Consider the following 20665-nt stretch of genomic DNA (forward strand, 5'->3'; position numbering starts at 1 on the left):
TAGTTTGCGGACCAGTGTTGCCAAATCCGTGATTGCCGCCGGTTGTTTTTTATGTCAGCAGGTTGAAGCAACACCAATAAGTGATATTTAGGCCCTGGAATGTGAATTGTACCAGGAGAACCCTCCAAAAAAATATTTATTTTACCCCCGAATGCTATTTTTACTGTGGTACCCCCTCGAAAGCAATTGGGCTATTTTCAGGCTAGTTTTGAGTAGTAATTGGGCGGGTTTTGTAGCAAAAACCTGGCAACCCTGCACCAGACAAAGCTGTCGGCGATTCGTCCTATTGTGAAGTCATGCAGTGTGTACCCTCCTGTCGCCGATCCATCGTGCAATGTGAACACAGCAGCAACATGAATGCTACCCCAGATAGTCACGCAGTATGAAAACAACAGTGATGCGACGTCTTTGAAAATCGTGCAGTGTGAACTCGGCATTAGTCTTATTGTGTGTGATTTGTTTCCAAAAATGAAAATTTGCTGTTAATTTACTCACCCTCGGGTCATCCAAGACGTAGGTGCCTTTTTTTGTTCAGTAGAACAGTAAAGAAGATGTAAGAACAGCGATGCTTAAGTGTTTTAGTAAGAAACTCTTTCAGCAAACGCATGCCATCCGAGGTGCAGGTCAAAGATAAGAAATCTGTATAAAGGTTTCTCCTTTTTGCTGAAACGTTGGTGAAATAAAGTATTTGCAAGTGAGTGTGCGGTTGTATCATCTCCTTTATGAACCTATAGCTAAAGAACCACTGACTGCACCTGTGCTCATATGGGCAATAAAGGTTCAAATCCAGAATATCACAGCATTTCTAAATTCCATCTCATTGCCCACAACCACCTTTATTCTTGCCAAAAGGAACAAAAAAAAACTGGTTTTATTGAACATGGAACATAAACCCTGTCATTTTTTTTCCTAATGTGACTCCTATTAATCCTCATCAAGGATTCCAGGAATAAATATTTGAATCTCAATGTGTATTCTTATCGAACAAAAAAAGCACAAAGTGCTGTCAGTGGTTTAAAATAGAGCGTATTTATAAACACTTGGATACCTGTGACGGATCTCAAACGTGGATTCCCAACACAGGTCATGTGTTTCTCACCCATTTATCATAATCATCTCTGAGGCCTGTGTTTCACTTTCATCTATCCGTGTGCGTCATAGACCTGCATTAACAAACAGCACCTTCCTTTCTCAGTTGAGTTTAACCCACAAAGAGACTTCAGATCTGATAATGTTGTCTGGCTGAATAAAACTGAGACCACATGTTATATTTCATTCACCATTCTCTCTAATGAGACTCTTATCTATAAGAAGGCCATGTCTTGTCTCTTTGTCAGTTGTATAATGTTCCCAGGCTCCTCTGCATTAGCAATACAATGACAGTAAGGTCATACATCTCTTATAGCTCCTAGGCCTTATAAACTAAAAAAAAAAAAAAAAAAAATCCACTAGGAAGTGTAGTTTATGTCCACATATGCATACTTACACTGCTTACTGAAAAGTGGAGAGAAACTGGGTTAGGATTTTCTGTAGTGACATTCTGTGGTGAGCTGAATTCAAGTGTTTCCCACTGTCTTTATTTCCTGGATCTAATGAGGATGTAGACATGCCATCAAAAGAAAAAAAACCCCTGGTGCTTTCGATCTACGCTGATTTCAAATAAAATTACGCAGTAAGTCAAGCTGCTGAGAGAGTAAAGATTTGACTCGTGGAGATTTACTGATATTGTCTGTTCAAACAGAGCGAGGATTAAACGATAGATTGTAAGTCTCCCTCTTGGCTGTGGTCTTATTCTCGCAAATAAAATAATGCCTGTTTAATTGTATTTTTAATTTATGCTAGTCCACCGAATTTACACTAGATCCATCATTTACCACAGAATGTGCTTTCAGACCTCTCTGGAACCAGAGCTTTATTTATAGAGAATCACAGATGGGGCTGTGATTTTTTCCAAAGTGTCTTTGTCTCAGTTTTTATTTATGTAAATTCGTTTTTTTTTTTTTTTGGTTTACTGAAGTGTGTGTGTGCTGCTTTTTAGAGGTATAGTTTTACAACAATGACAATTCTGTCATTATTTACTCTTATGCAGAGGTGGAAAGTAACGAATTACATTTACTCGCGTTACTGTAACTGAGTAGTTTTTTTTGTGTAGGCCTACTTCTACTTTTCAAAGTAATTTTTAAAATCTGTAATTTAACTTTTAGTTAAGTATATTTTGTTTGAAGTATTGTACTTCGCTACATTTTAAAACGCATTAATTACTGAGTAAAAAAAAATCGCTCCCTGGAAACTACTCCAGGAGGCTAAATAATGGGCAGGAGAACAAACTGGCGCTAAAATCACAAGAAAGATGCAGACGGACAAGACAGGCGTTATGGTGCAGACCCAGCTGAAAACGAAACCCCGTCATATTCTGCTGAAGTTGAACCCGAAGGAAATGAAGTGAACCCCTGGTCATATTTAAGCTCTATTATGCAGTGTAATATGTAAATACTTGCATCGTTGCATTGGTGGTTAAAATGAAGCTTTGACAGTTTAGCAAAAGGTTTTGCACAAATATTCCTGGAGGGCCGCAGCCATGAAGAGTTGTGGTCCAACACACATACCATGTAGTTTTCAAATAAGCCTAAATGATTATACTTAAGTAAAATTTCATTAATGTAATTGTAAGAGCATTAATTGTCTGATATTTCTTATTGGTTATTCATGGTCACGTGGGCACAGGTGATCACTTCCGTTTTTCTTTATTATTTACTTTGTCGGATTGTTTGTTAGGTTGGAAGGGGTGAGGAGCGGGAGCCAACTTTCTGTTGACTAATATTAGCGGCATCCAATCACCACATAGAGGCTAGGTAGTGGGCTCATGACTCGTTCGCATGATTATTATCTCACCTAATAGTAATGCTACTTTTACTTGAGTAGAATATTTTCGTACTCTTTCCACCTCTGCTCTTATGCTATTAGTTAAAAGCTATTATTCGCCTATAATCGTCACGTTCACTTCATGTCATTGGTTCTCAAATGTTTCTTAATCATTGTGACTTGGTCCCTATGAACTGTTGTGAAGATTTAAACAGTCTTTAATAGAAAAACAGAATTGGACTGACACGAGGATGAGTAAATAAGATGAAAATTCTTCTTTCTGTAAACAGTTTGTCCTCTGTGGGAAAGATGTCTGGTCAAATGTTCACCAAGAGGAAGTGACAAAAATGCAGAATCTTGGTTTTAAGCCCACATTGTGAACATTTGTCGTGAGTGCGGATCATAATTTCCTATACTAAGTAACTTAACAGATTGTCGCACCAAAATAAAAAGATCAAGTGTTGAACATTTGTCTTTGACATCAACTTTCAGTCAATAGTTACACTGTTCACCACATCATTTCCTTCATTTTTTACTTTTTTTTTTTCTTCAGTAAATCTTACATGTTTGGGGAACTGTATCCATAAACTCTGTTACCCTCATGTTGATGTTTCTTTACTTTCATTTCCTTTACAGAAAAGTTCAATATATCCAGATGATGGGCTCTTTCAAAATAACTCAAATGCATTATTAGAGATTATTATTTACTTTTACACACAGTTTTTTCTCTCTTTATTATTATTATTATTTTCTCTCTTTCGTTTCTTATGAAATGAATGGTTGTACTGCCAGCAGTTGAGCTCCCTCGGGTTGCACAAGGCCGTTTTTTAGTGTTTTATTTTGAGTCAGTTCAACAGGGAGGAGGTTCATAGGGTTGTTGAGAGATGTATAAATATGCAAATGATTCAAAATGATTCAAATGATTATTTTGGTTTTAGTATGACATACATCATCGCACATTTGCACACCTATCTTAAAATGTAACATAACAAACATTTTTAGAAATGAGACCATTCTGATTTTTTTTCAGTATTCAATAACTCGAAAAGTCCTGACCATCAAGTAAAAAAAGTATTTAAATATTTTCCTTGAATACACTTGAGTGCACCTATCTTTAATAGTTAACTAAGTTTTTAAACGTTTTAAAGTAAACCATTTTTTCTACAAATGTCATTAATTCTTTAAACTGAAATATCATGAGATGCTTTAAAGAAAAAGCATTCATAATATTTTTTATTAAAAATATACATGTTTAACTTTACTTTTACTTTGATTTCATTTCAAGAATTGCAGCCTTAAAAAATCCTTTCATTTCAGTTATTGGACAAACACCACCGGACATTGTTTTACTTTTTAAAATGAATGAACTTGTTTATATGTAGGCTATAACATGTATTCAAATATGTGTCTGTATTAGTTGAGAGTTAAATGCAGGGTATGTGATTTTTCAAAAACACTTTAGAAAACTGATTCGGGCCGAATAGCAAAACAAACTTGTAGCCAATCAGCAATAAGGGGCATGTCTACTCGTGATGTGGAGGAGAGAGCTGTCAGTGCACGGGACGGACATTAGCCGAGCCGAGCGACAGAAAGATAGATCACTTACTCTGCCTTTAATATAGACTCTAATATACACTCAAGGTATGTTGTAACACTACCAAAAAATCATGATCCTAATCTTTATATCCGTACCAAAATGTTAGTCCGCCAGACAGTGATTCATCGTTTCTGAATCCTTAAATTATTGGTATTCAGAACATTGTGTGCCTGCTGTAGTGAACACTTAACAAGCAGACTGAAACGGGATCACCCCTTTAAAAAAGTCAAAAGGAGTACATGAATGTAGTGATGTTGTTAACGTCACCATCATTAATTAGGTGGCCAATGAGCGACTGCCCGGTTAGGGTATATAAGTTGGTTGGTTCTGCCTCTTGGAGTGCGTCATGGTTGAAAGCCCGCCCCTTCCCTCCTGTTATGACCTTCCATGTGTGTTGTTAGGCTGCTGAGATATACTGGGTGCGTGCGTTGTTTGCTCTCAATGCGGTGTGCCTTCACGGCCCCCATTGATTGTGGCTTCGCAGTGTAACGTAGCCCAGGTCGTAGCACTAGTTGTTGTCGCTGTCACCTTTTAAAGAGGAGCCTTTAAAGAGTTTGTTGTATGATCCTTAGATCTGTTGTCATGAGCATTACACCATCGTATTAACGGGAACGGGCTGGGTTTTGACAGCACCACGGACATTATTTCACTTGGGGTGGCCGTTTTTGTGTGTGTCACTATTGCGGTGTTACTATTTGCAGTGAAGCTTGTGGGTGTGATACTGATGGGTGTGATTTTTCTCTTTTGCATACCTGGTGCCGTTATATTCACCCGCTTCTCCTATGAAGACTCCGCTTTCTATAGCATTATTTGGATGTTTTCTGTTTTTTTTTTTTTTTTTGGACCCATGAAGCTTTAATAAAAGATTGTTTGTACGGAGATTCATGCCTCTTGCTCTTTTCATGTGGAACGTATTTGCGTGTCCTTATTTGGGTTATTTTCCCCGGTATTTCGTGGTGGCATAGTCGCTACAACTGGGCCACGTGCTACACTAACTTACAGACATGAAAATCATTTTGATTGTCATTAATTGTCAATAAATGTACGACTGCATTAAAGATGACAGCACACAAACAATAATATACTGGATACTTGTAGACACTTATGCACAGAAATGTTCAGAAATCTTTCATCTGAGGTCTGAGTCAAGTCTGAAGTAAAGTATAAAGAGTCTCTAATTCGAGTGGCCATCTTATTTTTAACAAACTGTTGTCAAGGTGATTTTTAGTGGATATATAAAGTCAGTCATCGCCTTATATTTGAAGCCTACTTCATTTTGTGAAATGTTTTGATTGAAAAGTGTGCTTGTGCTGTATTTCTATAAAATGTATGTCACTTGCTTTGTGCTTTGCCATGTATCTATCTATCTATATATACACAGTTGGCTTTTACTTTCATGTGACTACATATGAGAGAAATTCGGAGAATGAAGCTGCAGGTGAAATGGACAAAGAAAACCACCAATGATGATGTGCACATCAAGCCCCAACCAAAAAAAACACACTGTGCCCCGTGACCGGTTTCGCTGGCTGAAAAAGGAGTTTATCAGTCCCAATACTGATTTATCTGGTTCAGAAATCACCAGTGATGCCACCTCCCTCCTCACCCCACTGGAGTACTTCCAAAAGTTTGTGACAGAAGACATGATTGAGGCTAATCCACACTCCTAATCAGTAGGTGGCGGTAATGCACCGAAAAGTTGTATGCCATCCGCCATTAAACACCAAGAAGAAGAAGAAGAAGAAGAAGAGCAGCGGCGGCCGTGAACATGGCGGACAACAGGGAGAAAGGTTTACAAGATTACAGAAAGAAATTACTGGAGCATAAAGAGATTGACGGACGCCTCAAAGAGCGTAAGTGTGATGTCTTTCTATGCACGTCAGGCTGTTATTGATCAGTTTGACATCTTCTCCGGCTGTTGTTTGCTTTATTTCGGCAGTCTGTGATGTAAGTCGCTTTGTCATGCAGTGCTGAAATCAATTAGCGGCTAATGGTAACAGCAAAGAGTACCAGCAGATACCAATGAAATTACTGAATAAAGCTACACACAGCATGCTTTTCAGTGTTCTAGCCGTAGTTAATGGCATGTACAATTAAACACAGTCATTTCTCGCACAGTTATTCTCCACGAGGAAACACTCACAATGAACCTTTAGCATCTCTGACGCATGAAGCAGATGAAACTTTAATGAGATGTTAGTATATGTGAATAAACACTGTATATCGCTTCATGATGGCCTGAAATCTCTGTTGCAGTGAGAGAACAGCTGAAGGAGCTCACTAAACAGTATGAGAAGTCTGAGAATGATCTGAAAGCTTTACAGAGTGTGGGACAGGTAAGAGCTCAGCAAAATATACACCTGTGTTTTATTATTTCCGCAATAAACGAGCCGGATATCTGCGTTTCTTATGGTCTGATCGTTTCCTTGCCTTTTTAGATTGTTGGTGAGGTGCTGAAACAACTGACAGAGGAGAAATGTAAGTCCAGATCACCTTTATTCTGGTGTAGTTTATAGTCTAGTCTGCTGCTCAGTTGCTAAATTATTTCTTCTTTTGTAGTTATTGTCAAAGCAACTAATGGCCCACGTTATGTGGTTGGATGTCGCAGACAGGTGAGCACATCGGTTGTACTTTATAATGAATATTTTTGTGTGATTAACAAGTCCTTTGTCTTATCTGGCCATGTATTGTTGTTTCAGCTGGATAAAACCAAGCTTAAACCAGGCACTAGAGTTGCTCTGGACATGACGACTCTCACTATCATGAGGTGAGGATAACTAAGAAGTTCAGTCACATCAAGAAGGTATAGCTTTGCTTGTGCTCTTAGCTGCCGGTCAAGGTATGTTTGTTTATCTGAAATGGCCTTTAATATTCAGCTGGTATGTTTTATGAGAACTTCTTGTCTTTTTTTTTTATAAAGGTATTTGCCTCGTGAAGTGGATCCTCTAGTGTACAACATGTCTCATGAAGATCCTGGCAGCGTTTCTTACTCTGAGATCGGTGGATTGTCTGAGCAGATCCGTGAGCTGAGAGAGGTCAGAAATACACTAACATAACATCACTGTTAGCTGACGAAACGCACTAGCGCTCAAACTAGGGATGCACGATATTGGATTTTTGCCGATATCAGATATGCCGATATTATGCCGGTAACTCATTTTGGCCGATAGCCGATATATTTCCTTTTGTTTGGAAACAACACCAAGTCTCTCCTGTGCAGAAATTATAAGCAACATATTTTTAGTTTTGGTTAGTTTTTATTAAGAACATATTAGTTAGAATTAAATAAACAATAATAAAGGTTTTTTTGTCATGTTTGCGATATATATATATATATATACTGAACAAAATTATAAACGCAACACTTTTGTTTTTGCCCGTCTAATCAGCATCTTGATATGCCACACCTGAGGTATTATATATAAAATTTGTATTTGTGTGCCAATTCATACACTTTATTTTAAATAGTCATGCATGTCTGAATGTAAACAGACAGAATATGTGTTTACAGACTAGATCTGTGCATTGCACCTTGCAGTGTAAATGCAGCTTGAGCTTTACTGAACTCATTGAACTGTATTAATGATTATGAATGAATAATGAATAATGAATTCTCTTGTGCAGGTAATTGAGCTGCCTCTGACCAATCCTGAGCTGTTCCAGAGGGTGGGCATTATTCCTCCTAAGGGCTGCCTGCTGTACGGACCTCCAGGTCAGTCGCCCTATTATGCTTTGTTACTTCAGTTAATTACTGAGATGTATGTGAAATGGTATGTTTTCACACAAAGTATTGCATTTTTAAAGGCACTGGAAAGACTCTTCTTGCCCGAGCTGTGGCCAGTCAGCTGGACTGCAATTTCTTAAAGGTATGTTGATTTAGATGCTATAAACAAACAGTTTGCCTCGGGTCGTACTGTTTAACGCAGATACATTTGACACAGGACAACTGTTATGCTATAAATATATAGTGTTGAATAAAACATGTTGTTCATCAGGTTGTGTCCAGCTCCATTGTTGACAAGTACATTGGTGAGAGTGCCCGACTCATCAGAGAGATGTTCAACTACGCCAGAGACCATCAGCCCTGCATTATCTTCATGGATGAGATCGATGCTATTGGTAATGCTCTTCTGCACACTGCAGTCCGAGCCATTCTTATAAGGCGTAATGGAAATTCAGTTGTTCTTAAATGGATTCAACAAATACTTTGTCTTTGAAGGTGGACGTCGGTTTTCTGAAGGAACCTCTGCAGATCGAGAGATCCAGAGGACACTGATGGAGGTATGGAGGGGGTTTGTAACTAACCTTGTGAAATTATAAAAAGTTTTTGTTTTATTAAATTTCATTCATTATTATTTTTAAATACTTTTTACAATTTCTGTCAACTGCAATTTTTATTATTAATTTTTTTTTTTTTTTTTTACAAAGTATTAAATGTTTTACTTGTCAACTTATGCTTAATTTATTGCTTTAATTTAAATCTTCCTATATCAATGTACAATTTTTTTTTTTTTTACAAAATTAATACACTTTTTACTTGTCAATTAATGCTTAATTTATTGCTTTAATTTAAATCTTCCCATATATCAATGTCCAATTTTTTTTTTTATTATAATTTTTTTTTACAAAATTAATAAATGTTTTACTTGTCAATTAATGCTTAATTTATTGCTTTAATTTAAATCTTCCCATATATCAATGTCCAAATTTTTTTTTTATTATTATTATTATTTGTTTTTTACAAAATTAATAAACGTTTTACTTGTCAATTAATGCTTAATTTATTGCTTTAATTCCAATCTTCTTATATATATCAATGTACAATCCCAAAAAAGAAAAGAAAAGCTAATTGGATATATTTCGGTCTGTCAGCTGTTGAATCAGATGGATGGATTTGACACTCTGCATAGAGTCAAGATGATCATGGCCACCAACCGGCCGGACACTTTAGACCCTGCCCTGCTGCGTCCTGGCCGACTGGACAGAAAGATCCGTAAGTTTGACTTTCACTATCCTCCAACTTCACATATTCAGTGACTGGTAAGAAATCTTGAGTTATTATTTATTGACTTATTTTTTCCAAATGTACAGACATTGAGTTGCCCAATGAACAGGCTCGACTGGACATCCTGAAGATCCACTCTGGGCCCATCACCAAGCATGGAGAGATAGGTGCGCCTCTATGACTTTCCGGTTTAGTTTTTACAGCTGTGACTTTTTTTTTCTTTTTGAGTACTTCCTTTTCCTCTCTCATCACATTTCCTTGCGTCTCCAGATTATGAAGCCATCGTCAAGCTTTCAGACGGTTTCAATGGAGCCGATTTGAGGAATGTGTGCACTGAAGCTGGTAAGAAATGTTACATGCATTGCAATGTGCAAATCAAAGAAGCATTAAAGGAATAGTTCGCCCCAAAATGAAAATTTGCTGTTGATTTAAAAACTATAAATTGCGTGCCATGCTAATATAATTAGGGCTGCAACTTTTGATAATCGATTAATCTGTAGATTGTCTTTGATTAATCAGAAAAAATTGTCAATTTATTTTCAGTATTTTATTTTAAAAAGCTATTCTACATCCTGTCCAATGTTGCCCTCCATACAGTGTGTAAATTGAAGGCTATGAAAATAACTATAGTATATGTAGAATAAACTTCATGTGCCAAAAAACATTCTAAAATTTGCCCAATAACAATAGCTGTTAGTGGAAATGTGCTTTTGGGTCTAATAGCATGACACTGACCAGCCAAACCTTGAACCTTTGAGCCTCTAGAATTCCTATTGTTTTGAGCTCTCCTCCTTTTTATCCAACAGGTATGTTTGCCATCCGTGCCGATCACGAGTACGTGACTCAGGAGGATTTCATGAAAGCTGTGAGGAAGGTGGCAGACTCCAAGAAGCTGGAGTCCAAACTCGACTACAAGCCTGTATAAAACCACATTTTTTGTGCAAATTATAAATGTGAGGGGTTTTCGGTCAGTAAACAGTACTGTCCATGGACACAACACTTTTTTTTTTGTTTTGTTACTGCAATAGTTTTTTTTTCTTATCAATATTTTAAAGCATTCTGATGATCCATTTCCATTACTACCATCAAGTGACTTCAGCTATTCAGTTAATGCATTGTTTAGCCCCAGTTTGATAAAAAATATTTACCTGTTGGCCAAGTGTAGACTTGTAAGATGATACGGCTCTAGAAATCTGTGTGATCCGTTATATAAACTGTGTGTGCCTGGCCTGCTTTTCCACATCATTAAAGTCAATGATTAAAGAAATAAGATAACCTCCCACTGTATCTCTCCAAAACTCCACAATGATTCCTTCTGAAATGTATATTTGTTAGTTAAACCAATATATTGACAAAAATAAATAAATATCCTATTCAACTTAAAATCTCTATATTAAACAAATCTTACAAGCACACTCAACTTCAAAAGCCTAAAACTGACATCATTCTAGAAGTGTCCATACGTGGGGTTAAAGGTCAGCTGCCTGCGACTCTTTATCTTGAAGCTGCTACGTTTCCTTTTCGAGTTTAGCCTTTCCAGCAAAGGCTTGCTTTTAATACTGAGTTTACACAGGCTTAGTCTTCTGTTAAGTCCTCATCGTGAGCTGGTCGGTTAGCCAGAGCAAAAGATACAAGGACAAACGCCCGGCAGATCGGACAGTGCTGGAAGTGGCACACGCAGCCGTCGCATACGCATGCATGTCTGCATGGCAACAGCACTCTGTTTATCGGTGCATTTTGACACACCACACAGTCCCTGCCTTGGGTATCAGGCCACTCCCCTTCTGCATCAGACTCCTCCCCCTTCTCACCTGGCCTTTCGGGCTGTGGCTCCGCCCCTTGCGTGCTAGTTGAAGGCTCTGTGGTTCCAGACAAGTTGCTGTTGTCTGCTGACATGAAGAGAGGCTGTGGAAAAAGAATAGTTTTAAGCCCACAATCCCGCTCTAGACAAGGCTCTTAATTAATGGTGTATAATTAAACACTGTCCCATTTCGCTTCAGGGACACTAGGTGTTGAAGGTTAAGTGTGATCAAAATGAGCATACAAAAACTGATCCCAGATCAGCAGAAAATGACAATGTTGTGAAGACGTTTTCATACCTTCAGATCGTACAAATTCCCATGTGCCGTGAGAAGATACTGAAACAATATTCTCACAGAGAGTCTGTATTTGTCATCAGGAACGTGGAGCACTGTCACACTGGCCACCTAGAAAGACAACAGAATAACAGACTTTATCTGTTTCCATCAAGCAAATCCGATAAAGAAAAAAAAATGTGCTGCTTACAATATTGTAGTTGTCCCTGGTTTCTGGATTGGCAAGTGTCAGCACAGCCACCAAGGGGTATCGATCCCGGGGGAGCAACCCAAAATCGGTTACTCCGAGATCTGGAGGCATCTGGGTGAAGTATTCTTTTTCTTCTTTATGTATACTAACGCTATGTTAAGGACAAAGCATAAAATTGTGTTCCATCATATTAATTTAAAATGTTTTTTTTTTTTGTCACATTAAGGAGAGTGCAAGAGAAGATGTGTTTTGTCACGTGATCATATATTTAGAAAATCATATACAGATATGCAATATTATAAATTGCACTACAAAATTTGCGAACTGTTTCACTACATTCACATTTTCTGTGCATTTTCTAGCTAGTTTACAAAAATGTAGCGTGTATATATATATATATTATACACACACTCCAGTTAAAAAGTAAGTCTTTAAAAGAAATTAATAGCTTTATTCGGAAAAGGATGCATTAAACTGATCAAACGTGACAGTAAAAACATTTAAAATGTTATAAAAAAATGTATTTCTAAAAAATACTGACCTTTCTATTCATTCAATCTTTGCCATCACAAATATAAATTGTTTTAAAATATATTAAAATAGAAAACAGTTACTATGTAATAATATTGCACAATATTACTGTTTTTAATGTATTTTTAATCAAATAAATGCAGCCTTGGTGAGACATTAAAAAATCTTAACTGACCCCAGATTTAAGTGTACATTTTTATTTAAAAGATAAATCATCATAATGACATGATAAATTTGCTTTTTTACCCAATTATGTATACAGCATACTGTATACATTTATGTACAAATAATTTAAAATGCAATCATCATGATGACATGATAAATACAGATTTATATGTATTATATACATTTATGTACATTTGTCATGAAGACACACTATAGTTTACTTCTAATGTAAAGCAAGCTGTATCACTGAACCACTATTTTAAGAAGTCATATTTTCAGTCCTGCAATGCTTTTGCCCCCTTCATTCCCCATATATTTAGACATATTAGTCTCACCTCAATCTATTTTTCTTCTTTACCTAGAGAAAAGCCGAAGAAAACGTGTCTCTGCTTACCTCACTTTCCCCTCTTCTCTTGCAAGGATGATGTGAAATGTTATTACGGAGCTATTTCGAAGGCAAATGAAAAGGATACTTGAAGCTTTGGTGGTGATGGTAGTTTAATTCCAGAGCCTCTTGAAACAGCTCTGGTGTGCTGAGCCGGAGCCCACGCTGGTGCCTCTGAAGGGCCGCCTGGAGAGCCTGGACCCCACAACCCCAAAAACAGCTCAGGATGCAGTCTTCAAGACAATACGGCCGCAAACTCACACCCTCTGACCAAAAGAGAACACACATGCACTTATTGACTCCATTTCACTCATTTTAAATAGATTCAACACGGTTACTGTTAGATCCTCACCAGTTACTGTACCAGCCCTAGAGTCCATCTCCAAAGCGAAGGGATTGGTCAAATATTACTGTTTTTAATGTATTTTTAATCAAATAAATGCAGCCTTGGTGAGACATTAAAAAATCTTAACTGACCCCAGATTTAAGTGTACATTTTTATTTAAAAGAGAAATCATCATAATGACATGATAAATTGCCTTTTTTACCCAATTATGTATACAGCATACTGTATACATTTATGTACAAATAATTTAAAATGCAATCATCATCATGACATGATAAATACAGATTTATATGTATTATATACATTTATGTACATTTGTCATGAAGACACACTATAGTTTACTTCTAATGTAAAGCAAGCTGTATCACTGAACCACTATTTTAAGAAGTCATATTTTCAGTCCTGCAATGCTTTTGCCCCCTTCATTCCCCATATATTTAGACATATTAGTCTCACCTCAATCTATTTTTCTTCTTTACCTAGAGAAAAGCCGAAGAAAACGTGTCTCTGCTTACCTCACTTTCCCCTCTTCTCTTGCAAGGATGATGTGAAATGTTATTACGGAGCTATTTCGAAGGCAAATGAAAAGGATACTTGAAGCTTTGGTGGTGATGGTAGTTTAATTCCAGAGCCTCTTGAAACAGCTCTGGTGTGCTGAGCCGGAGCCCACGCTGGTGCCTCTGAAGGGCCGCCTGGAGAGCCTGGACCCCACAACCCCAAAAACAGCTCAGGATGCAGTCTTCAAGACAATACGGCCGCAAACTCACACCCTCTGACCAAAAGAGAACACACATGCACTTATTGACTCCATTTCACTCATTTTAAATAGATTCAACACGGTTACTGTTAGATCCTCACCAGTTACTGTACCAGCCCTAGAGTCCATCTCCAAAGCGAAGGGATTGGTCACCTGCACCATCTTCCTCTCATTGACAGGTATTAGAGATTCAGTCTCATCTGAACTGCGTAAAATGACCGGGACATCAAATCCAAACCTTGACAGACCACACCAAAGTTAGTTAGACACAGATTAAGGATGTAAACATCAACTTTTTAATTTTAAGAGGGAACTAGCTAACGGGATATGCACCTTACACCTTACAAAAGTCCATACTTAACCCAAACCATCTAACGCTGGACTAAAATGCTAGTTTATCCTTATAAATGTGAACTCACCAGCCCAACACAACAGCCACAGTGATAATGAAACATACTGCTATGACAGTAATGTAAAAGAGAGGAGAATACTCGTACAACATCACTAAAAACTCCGCAGCCATGCTTAAAATGTTACATTAATACAGTGCACATAAATGCCGGTACGTGTAATAATTTTTTGTTTTATTTTTTTTAAGTGCGGTATCCTAGGCAGTCTAGCGTTGGGCTGTCACCCTTCAAGACTCACGAGTCACTAACGTAAACTTCCGGTTGTGGCAGCCGCTACGGTGGCCCAGACGACCAAATCCGCACATGACTCCTATACAGTCACGCATAGGGAGGAGCGTTACAGCAAGATAGTGAAGAGAAGTCCGATTCATTCCGAGAATCGACTCTTTCAAACAAATCGCTTCAATGAACCGGTGAAAAATGATTCTGTTTTGTTTACGTCATCACGTAATTGCAGCGTCATTTTTTAAATTTAAATGAAGATACTGAACATTATACTAAAGCAGAGAAAATTTTTATTATATTATTGTATATAATGGTATAAAAAATAGAATAACTGTACAATCAGGTGTAAAAAAAAAAAATCTAATAAATAGGTCACAAACTTTTAAATTCTTTATAGCGTTCAGAGTCTCTGTCTATGCACAGCCGTACTTAAGTCAACAACACCATAAAGATGTTTTATTAGTTTTTCATTAGCAAACTTGCATTTATGAATGTGAAATTTGGTCACGAATATAAGTAAATCAATTAAATAAACGCTTTCGTCCTCTTATTCATATTCAAGCCAAAAAGAACATTCTCCCATAAAAGTGAACAGTGAATATTTTCATTGATACATTTCTCTATTTCTGAATTCCAAAATAAATGCAAACGTGGCTTCGTATAGTTACAGAAAGTACAGTTTATATTTATGCTTTTAAAGCATATTACGTTGTATGACGTACACGACGATTAGTAATGAGGCTGTCATTTTTCATCAAGCTTATAAAAAACATCATTAAAGGTTATTTAGAATACAATTTGCATTAAAATGACATCCTAATACTACGCATATTATGTCAGCCATATAAAGATATAGTCAGCTATATGGCAGAAATAATACGTGATATTTCGAAAACAGCATATTTCTCAGATATTTCTCGCCCTGTTCAACGAGTTGGATTCGAGAACAGATTCAGTCGTGGACGACTCGGTCGGACTGTTTTTTTTTTGTGAACCGGTTGAACTAATCCTTTAAAAAGATCCGACTCAACAGAAAGATTCGTTCACGAGTCGGACGGCGCTACACTGCAAGAGAGGGGCTTCACAGAGAGAAATACAGTCGGCATATAATGGAAAGTGAACAGGTTGGCGTGTTCGCCCTGTAAGTTGAGGACCGTCCGAGTGAATTCGACTATTTAATGAAGTTTCAAGTCCAGCGTGTGTGATTGACGCGTCCGTACAGATGCTGGCCGCTCCGGTCTCGCCGGGGGAGGAGAGGTTTTGACATCGTTAGATTTGTTGTTATTATAATCAGCTGACCGGTGCTGAAATCGCTCCGTTTGCTGTTTTCTAAAAAGCGGCGATGAGCGCTTGTCAGGACAACACGTCTTTGAGTTGTTCGCAAAGCAGGGAAAATGTCAGCGGCGGTGAATGGGGAAGGATGGAGGATGCGTGCGAGTCCTGCTTTGACGAACCCACGGGCGACGCGATACGCGCCGGGATGGATGCGGTGCAGCCGGGCATAGACGGACATCTGCCGCTGCCCCGAGGCCAACGAGGACTGATGCTAGGCCTGGTGGAAGAGGGTTTCGCTGCCTATCATGGCCGTCTCGGTTCTGATCCGGACTCAGATTATCTCGACATCCCCGGCGACCCGAACTACAGCGAAAGTAACGGGAACGTCGCCACGAAAAAGCGCAGCCGCTCCAACAGCTCGCGGCACCGCGGGGAAGTTGTCACGGAACTCGGACCCGAAGAGGTGCGCTGGTTCTACAAAGAGGACAAGAGGACCTGGAAACCGTTTGTTGGACACGATTCTTTGAAAATCGAGTTGGCGTATCGCAAATTCTGCGAACTTAATCCGAACGAGGTCAGACGGAGGGATGCGGGTGAAGAAGCAGAGAATTTATTCGAGTCGCCGTCAGGATGCGAAGCACCGGCGGTCCGAAGACAGTCGGCGGCGGCGGTGGCAGCGCAACCGGTACCCGAGAGCGCGGATGCTGGATGCTCAACAGACGAGACGGAGCTGGATTCAGAAAGCATCAACGTGGACGCAGTGTGCGTCCGTGGAGGACTCTACGAGGTGGACATCAAAAAGAAAGACTGTTATCCTGTATACTGGAACCGTGAGTATTTGTACAACAAAATTGTATCTGGAAAACAAAAATAGATGTTTTGCAGAATGCTCATACAGCTCTTATACGTACAACGAAATTAAATGGTTACTTGAGGCTGTCAAGCTCCAAAAGCACCATGAGAGTATCCTAAAAGTAGTCTACATACTTCAAGTATATTTCAAATCATCTTGTGTGTGAAAAAAAACTGAAATTTAAGTCATTATTTGCCAAAACATCACTGCCATAACTCTTAAATCTCAATGAGCTCATTCAAACTTGACCCTGAAAGTCCTGAAAGTCATTGCATCTGATTTGATGCCAAGTTTGAATGTGACTTTGAGCGAATAACAACATTATGGTCTGTTCCTCAAATGGATTGTCCAGTATAGTGTAACTTCTCCTTTGGTGTTTGTATGACATGTGTAATTATGGTAGATTTCTTTTTTTGTTGTTTTTTAGATTTATGGTTGTTCAGCGAATTTTCGTGGGCGAAATCCAGTCATTTCAATAGGAATCCGCACAATCAGATATTTGGCATCAAGGCGAAAGGCAAAGGGCGTTTAAGTTGGTCACACTAACTCACACTGTTGACCCACAGAAAGCTGCCAGATTTTAATTTGACTTCTGAGTTGTGAAATCGTTATTGACAACAGACAATGGGCCTTTTTTTTTTGCCCGCAATATTTCGCTAATGTGACCACACCTTAAAGGGAGAGTTCACCCAAAAATGAACATTTTGTCATCATTTACTCACCCTCAAGCTGTTCCAAACCTGTATGAGTTTCTTTCTTCTGTTGAACACAAAAGAAGATATTTTGAAGAATGTTGGTAACCAGACAGTTGCTGGTAGTCACTGACTTCCATCATATGGAGAAAAAATGGCCACCAGCAACTGTTTGGTTACCAGCGGTTTTCTAAATAGTTTGTGTTCAACAGAAGAAAGAAACTCATACAGGAACAACATGAGGGTGAGTAGATGATGACAAAATTTTCATTTTTGGGTGAACTATCCTTTTAAAGCCTGCTATACACTACTACATTTTTTTAATCCTTTAAGATGATATCTTTACAGATTGTACTATCTGACCTTAAGAAGATAGACCAGACAGATTGTGTGACATTTACCATTTTTCACGCCAGACTGTATGATAAATTGAAGCCAAGACATCTAGACTCGATTAAGCATTGAAATCGGTTGCATGCCGGTCGCATCATTCTGTATTCGCAACCTCAAGTTTAAACTTCGCATTCACAGTCCGAAACAGTGAATCATTTCAAGAATGAACAAAGTGGCACTGATGAATTTGAATGCAGGTGTTTCAAAAAACAGCACAAATGGAAAGAAAATGACATCTTTATATAGTTTTACTCTATATGAAGCATAGACTTTATTCATGCCACAAAAAAACGTGAAGTCATTATGTACATTAATAACAAATATAGGCCTAATGTAATTTAATTAATTGTAAAGACCATTAATTCATCGCACCATGCAATCAAAAACTTGAGATTTTTCCCCACGATAACAGGAAATCCTTTGGGATCTTTGGGCTTAAGTCAGATGATATGTTTCTTCAGAAACGGATACAAATTCATACTGCTTGCATTTACAGAACAGGACCACATCCCGGTCATGAGAGGCCAGTGGTTCACGGATGGGACCTGGTTGCCGCTGGAGGAAGAGGACAGTGACCTCATTGAACTGGAGCATCTGGCCCGTTTCCGAGGCCAGCAGATGAAAGACACCTTTGACACGGAAGCGGTGGCCACCACGGTGGACAGCAAAGATGGTAACAAACCATGCTACGAATAGGACTCAGGGTTAGGAAGCTTTGTTATGGGGCTCAAGCACACAAAAAAAGGCCGACTTAACATTGACACTTTTAGTTCAGCCGATCCAGAGGCACGATCATGAATGAACCACAACCCAACCCAGACATCCTGTTTGTCTCATATGACACACATTTGAACTAAGACAAGCACTGGTGACATGTATACAGCAGAAGGGCTATTGACTGTCACTCGTGTTTGCAAATAGTCAAAAAGACCCTTAATTGAAATGATCTGATCTGGTTAGACATTACTTAACAGTCGGGTAATTTGACACAGACCTGTTTGACTTCTGCCCTTAATTCACTCAGCCATTCACAGTCTGAAACTGAGCCGGAGCCACGTGGACTGGCACAGCGTGGATGAAGTGTACCTTTACAGCGATGCTACCACTTCTAAGATCGCACGGACTGTTACTCAGAAACTGGGATTCTCTAAAGGTTTGTAACACCCTTGATTAGTAAGTACATTCTCAATAGTGTTGCTCATTTAAAGACCACATAAAATGGCTTGATGAGTGCAGTGCTCTATTCTAAGTTTTGCATTTTCTGTTGAAACTGGACGTTTGGGCAGGACATATTCACCCATTTTTTTTTTTTAATAGCCAATCCATGGCTGAACTCGAAATAACATGATGGCATGCTACTCGTACTATTTCTGCAATACAGAAGTGTAGTATGCTAGTATGTTATTTAGAATTCAGTGCATGATTTGCTACTTGGGACAAAAAAATTGTGAGTCATCAGTATTTTTGGTTTAGTTTCCCAGAAGAGAAAGAGAAGTAGCTTTTCAATTCATGTATCTGCTTAAAGTACATTATTTACATATTATTTACACATATATTTGTACCATTGAGAGTATATTATTTATTGACTTGATGTGGAACAGCTGAAATTTGACCCAGGAACTAAGCACATCTACAGGTGCATCTCAATAAATTAGAATGTTGTGGAAAAGTTCATTTATTTCAGTACTTCAACTCAAATTGTGAATCATAATTACTAATTACTATTGTCTTTGAAATATGGTTTAAGTGTACTGCCGAATACACTGACAAGCACTGATGTTAAACTAAATTATACTTTAAAGTCCTCTCTATTGAAACCTGTCTGTCATATATGTAAATATAGATTTAAAGTACACTACATGACACAGTACATTCACTGTTAAACCTAAAGATAAAATAAAGTGATTATCAATTTAGCAAAAGCAGCAACGTTTCTTCCTTCATGTCTGGTTAGCGTCCAGCAGCGGGACCCGTCTCCATCGAGGTTACGTGGAGGAGGCGGCTCCAGAGGACACGCCTCCTGAAACAACGCACATAGTCTTTGTGGTACATGGGATTGGCCAGAAGATGGATCAGGGGCGTATCATTAGAAATACAAGCATGTGAGTCCACCAATCACACAGTTGAATCTGCGCAAAACCAGTCATCTAGACCTGAAGCTAACTAATGCATTTCACTGATGGTTAGGATGCGTGATGCTGCCCGCAAGATGGAGGAGAAGCACTTTTCTGAGCGAACAAATGAACACGTTGAGTTCCTTCCTGTGGAATGGCGATCTAAACTCGCCCTTGATGGAGGTATTGCCTATGGAAAATAATTAAAAACAAAGTACATTATGGTTGAATGTTGTGTTTATTTATGACGAAAATTACCTTTTCAGACACCGTGGACTCCATTACTCCAGACAAAGTGCGAGGTCTGAGAGACATGCTGAACAGCAGTGCAATGGACATTATGTACTACACGAGTCCTTTGTACAGGGATGAGGTGACATACAGCCACAATCCTCCATTCTTTTTATTCATTTTCTCATTATTTTTTATTTTTCCACTCTCTAACCCATTATAAACTAGACATGTTTCAAAATCTAATACATTAACAAAATTTTTTTTAAAGGTCCCATATTGTCAAAACTGAAATTTCCTGGCTTTTTTTTCATGATAACTGAGGTCTAGGTGCTATGTAACTACCATATAAGTTTCAAAACAGTCAGTCCACAGTAAAATTCACACAGCCTGCTTAAAGTAGCTGTGATTTTTCACGAACCGTTGTGACTTCCGTAAAAAGTTGACGTCAGAACTACACAGTCACCGCCTTCAGTCACCACCCCCCCGAGCACTGCCCACCGTCCCACTCTCCTTTTGCCAAACCCCCAGACAACAT

General features: G+C 38.5%; 3 protein-coding genes across 3 annotated transcripts in view; 2 read left to right on the forward strand and 1 right to left on the reverse strand.

Moving 5' to 3' along the window:
- Positions 1-6129: 6129 nt before the first annotated feature.
- On the forward strand, positions 6130-10849 carry LOC107712437 (26S protease regulatory subunit 10B). The gene is made up of 14 exons (XM_016517696.1): positions 6130-6312; positions 6716-6795; positions 6898-6937; positions 7019-7071; positions 7159-7226; positions 7380-7494; positions 8084-8171; positions 8264-8325; positions 8455-8578; positions 8679-8740; positions 9332-9452; positions 9551-9631; positions 9735-9806; positions 10271-10849. Exons 1-14 carry the CDS (start codon positions 6228-6230, stop codon positions 10387-10389), a joined length of 1170 nt encoding a protein of 389 aa, XP_016373182.1. The 5' UTR covers positions 6130-6227; the 3' UTR covers positions 10390-10849.
- On the reverse strand, positions 10503-14598 carry LOC107712438 (cell growth regulator with RING finger domain protein 1-like). The gene is made up of 6 exons (XM_016517697.1): positions 14354-14598; positions 14036-14172; positions 13772-13949; positions 11751-11895; positions 11564-11671; positions 10503-11369 (listed from the first exon to the last, which is right to left on the reverse strand). Exons 1-6 carry the CDS (start codon positions 14455-14457, stop codon positions 11040-11042), a joined length of 1002 nt encoding a protein of 333 aa, XP_016373183.1. The 5' UTR covers positions 14458-14598; the 3' UTR covers positions 10503-11039.
- A 1015-nt stretch (positions 14599-15613) lies between these two features.
- Positions 15614-20665, forward strand: part of LOC107712414 (phospholipase DDHD1-like) — a 36736-nt gene continuing 31684 nt past the window's right edge. Inside the window, exons 1-6 of the mRNA XM_016517654.1 lie at positions 15614-16674; positions 18279-18455; positions 18807-18935; positions 19737-19884; positions 19970-20079; positions 20163-20269. Coding sequence (XP_016373140.1) covers positions 15912-16674; positions 18279-18455; positions 18807-18935; positions 19737-19884; positions 19970-20079; positions 20163-20269 — 1434 coding nt within the window. The 5' untranslated portion in view covers positions 15614-15911. The remainder of the gene's footprint in view (positions 16675-18278; positions 18456-18806; positions 18936-19736; positions 19885-19969; positions 20080-20162; positions 20270-20665) is intronic.

Source organism: Sinocyclocheilus rhinocerous, unplaced genomic scaffold (assembly GCF_001515625.1).
Source record: "Sinocyclocheilus rhinocerous isolate Xijiao unplaced genomic scaffold, SAMN03320098_v1.1 scaffold2613, whole genome shotgun sequence".
In the NCBI taxonomy this organism is placed as follows: Eukaryota; Metazoa; Chordata; class Actinopteri; order Cypriniformes; family Cyprinidae; genus Sinocyclocheilus; species Sinocyclocheilus rhinocerous.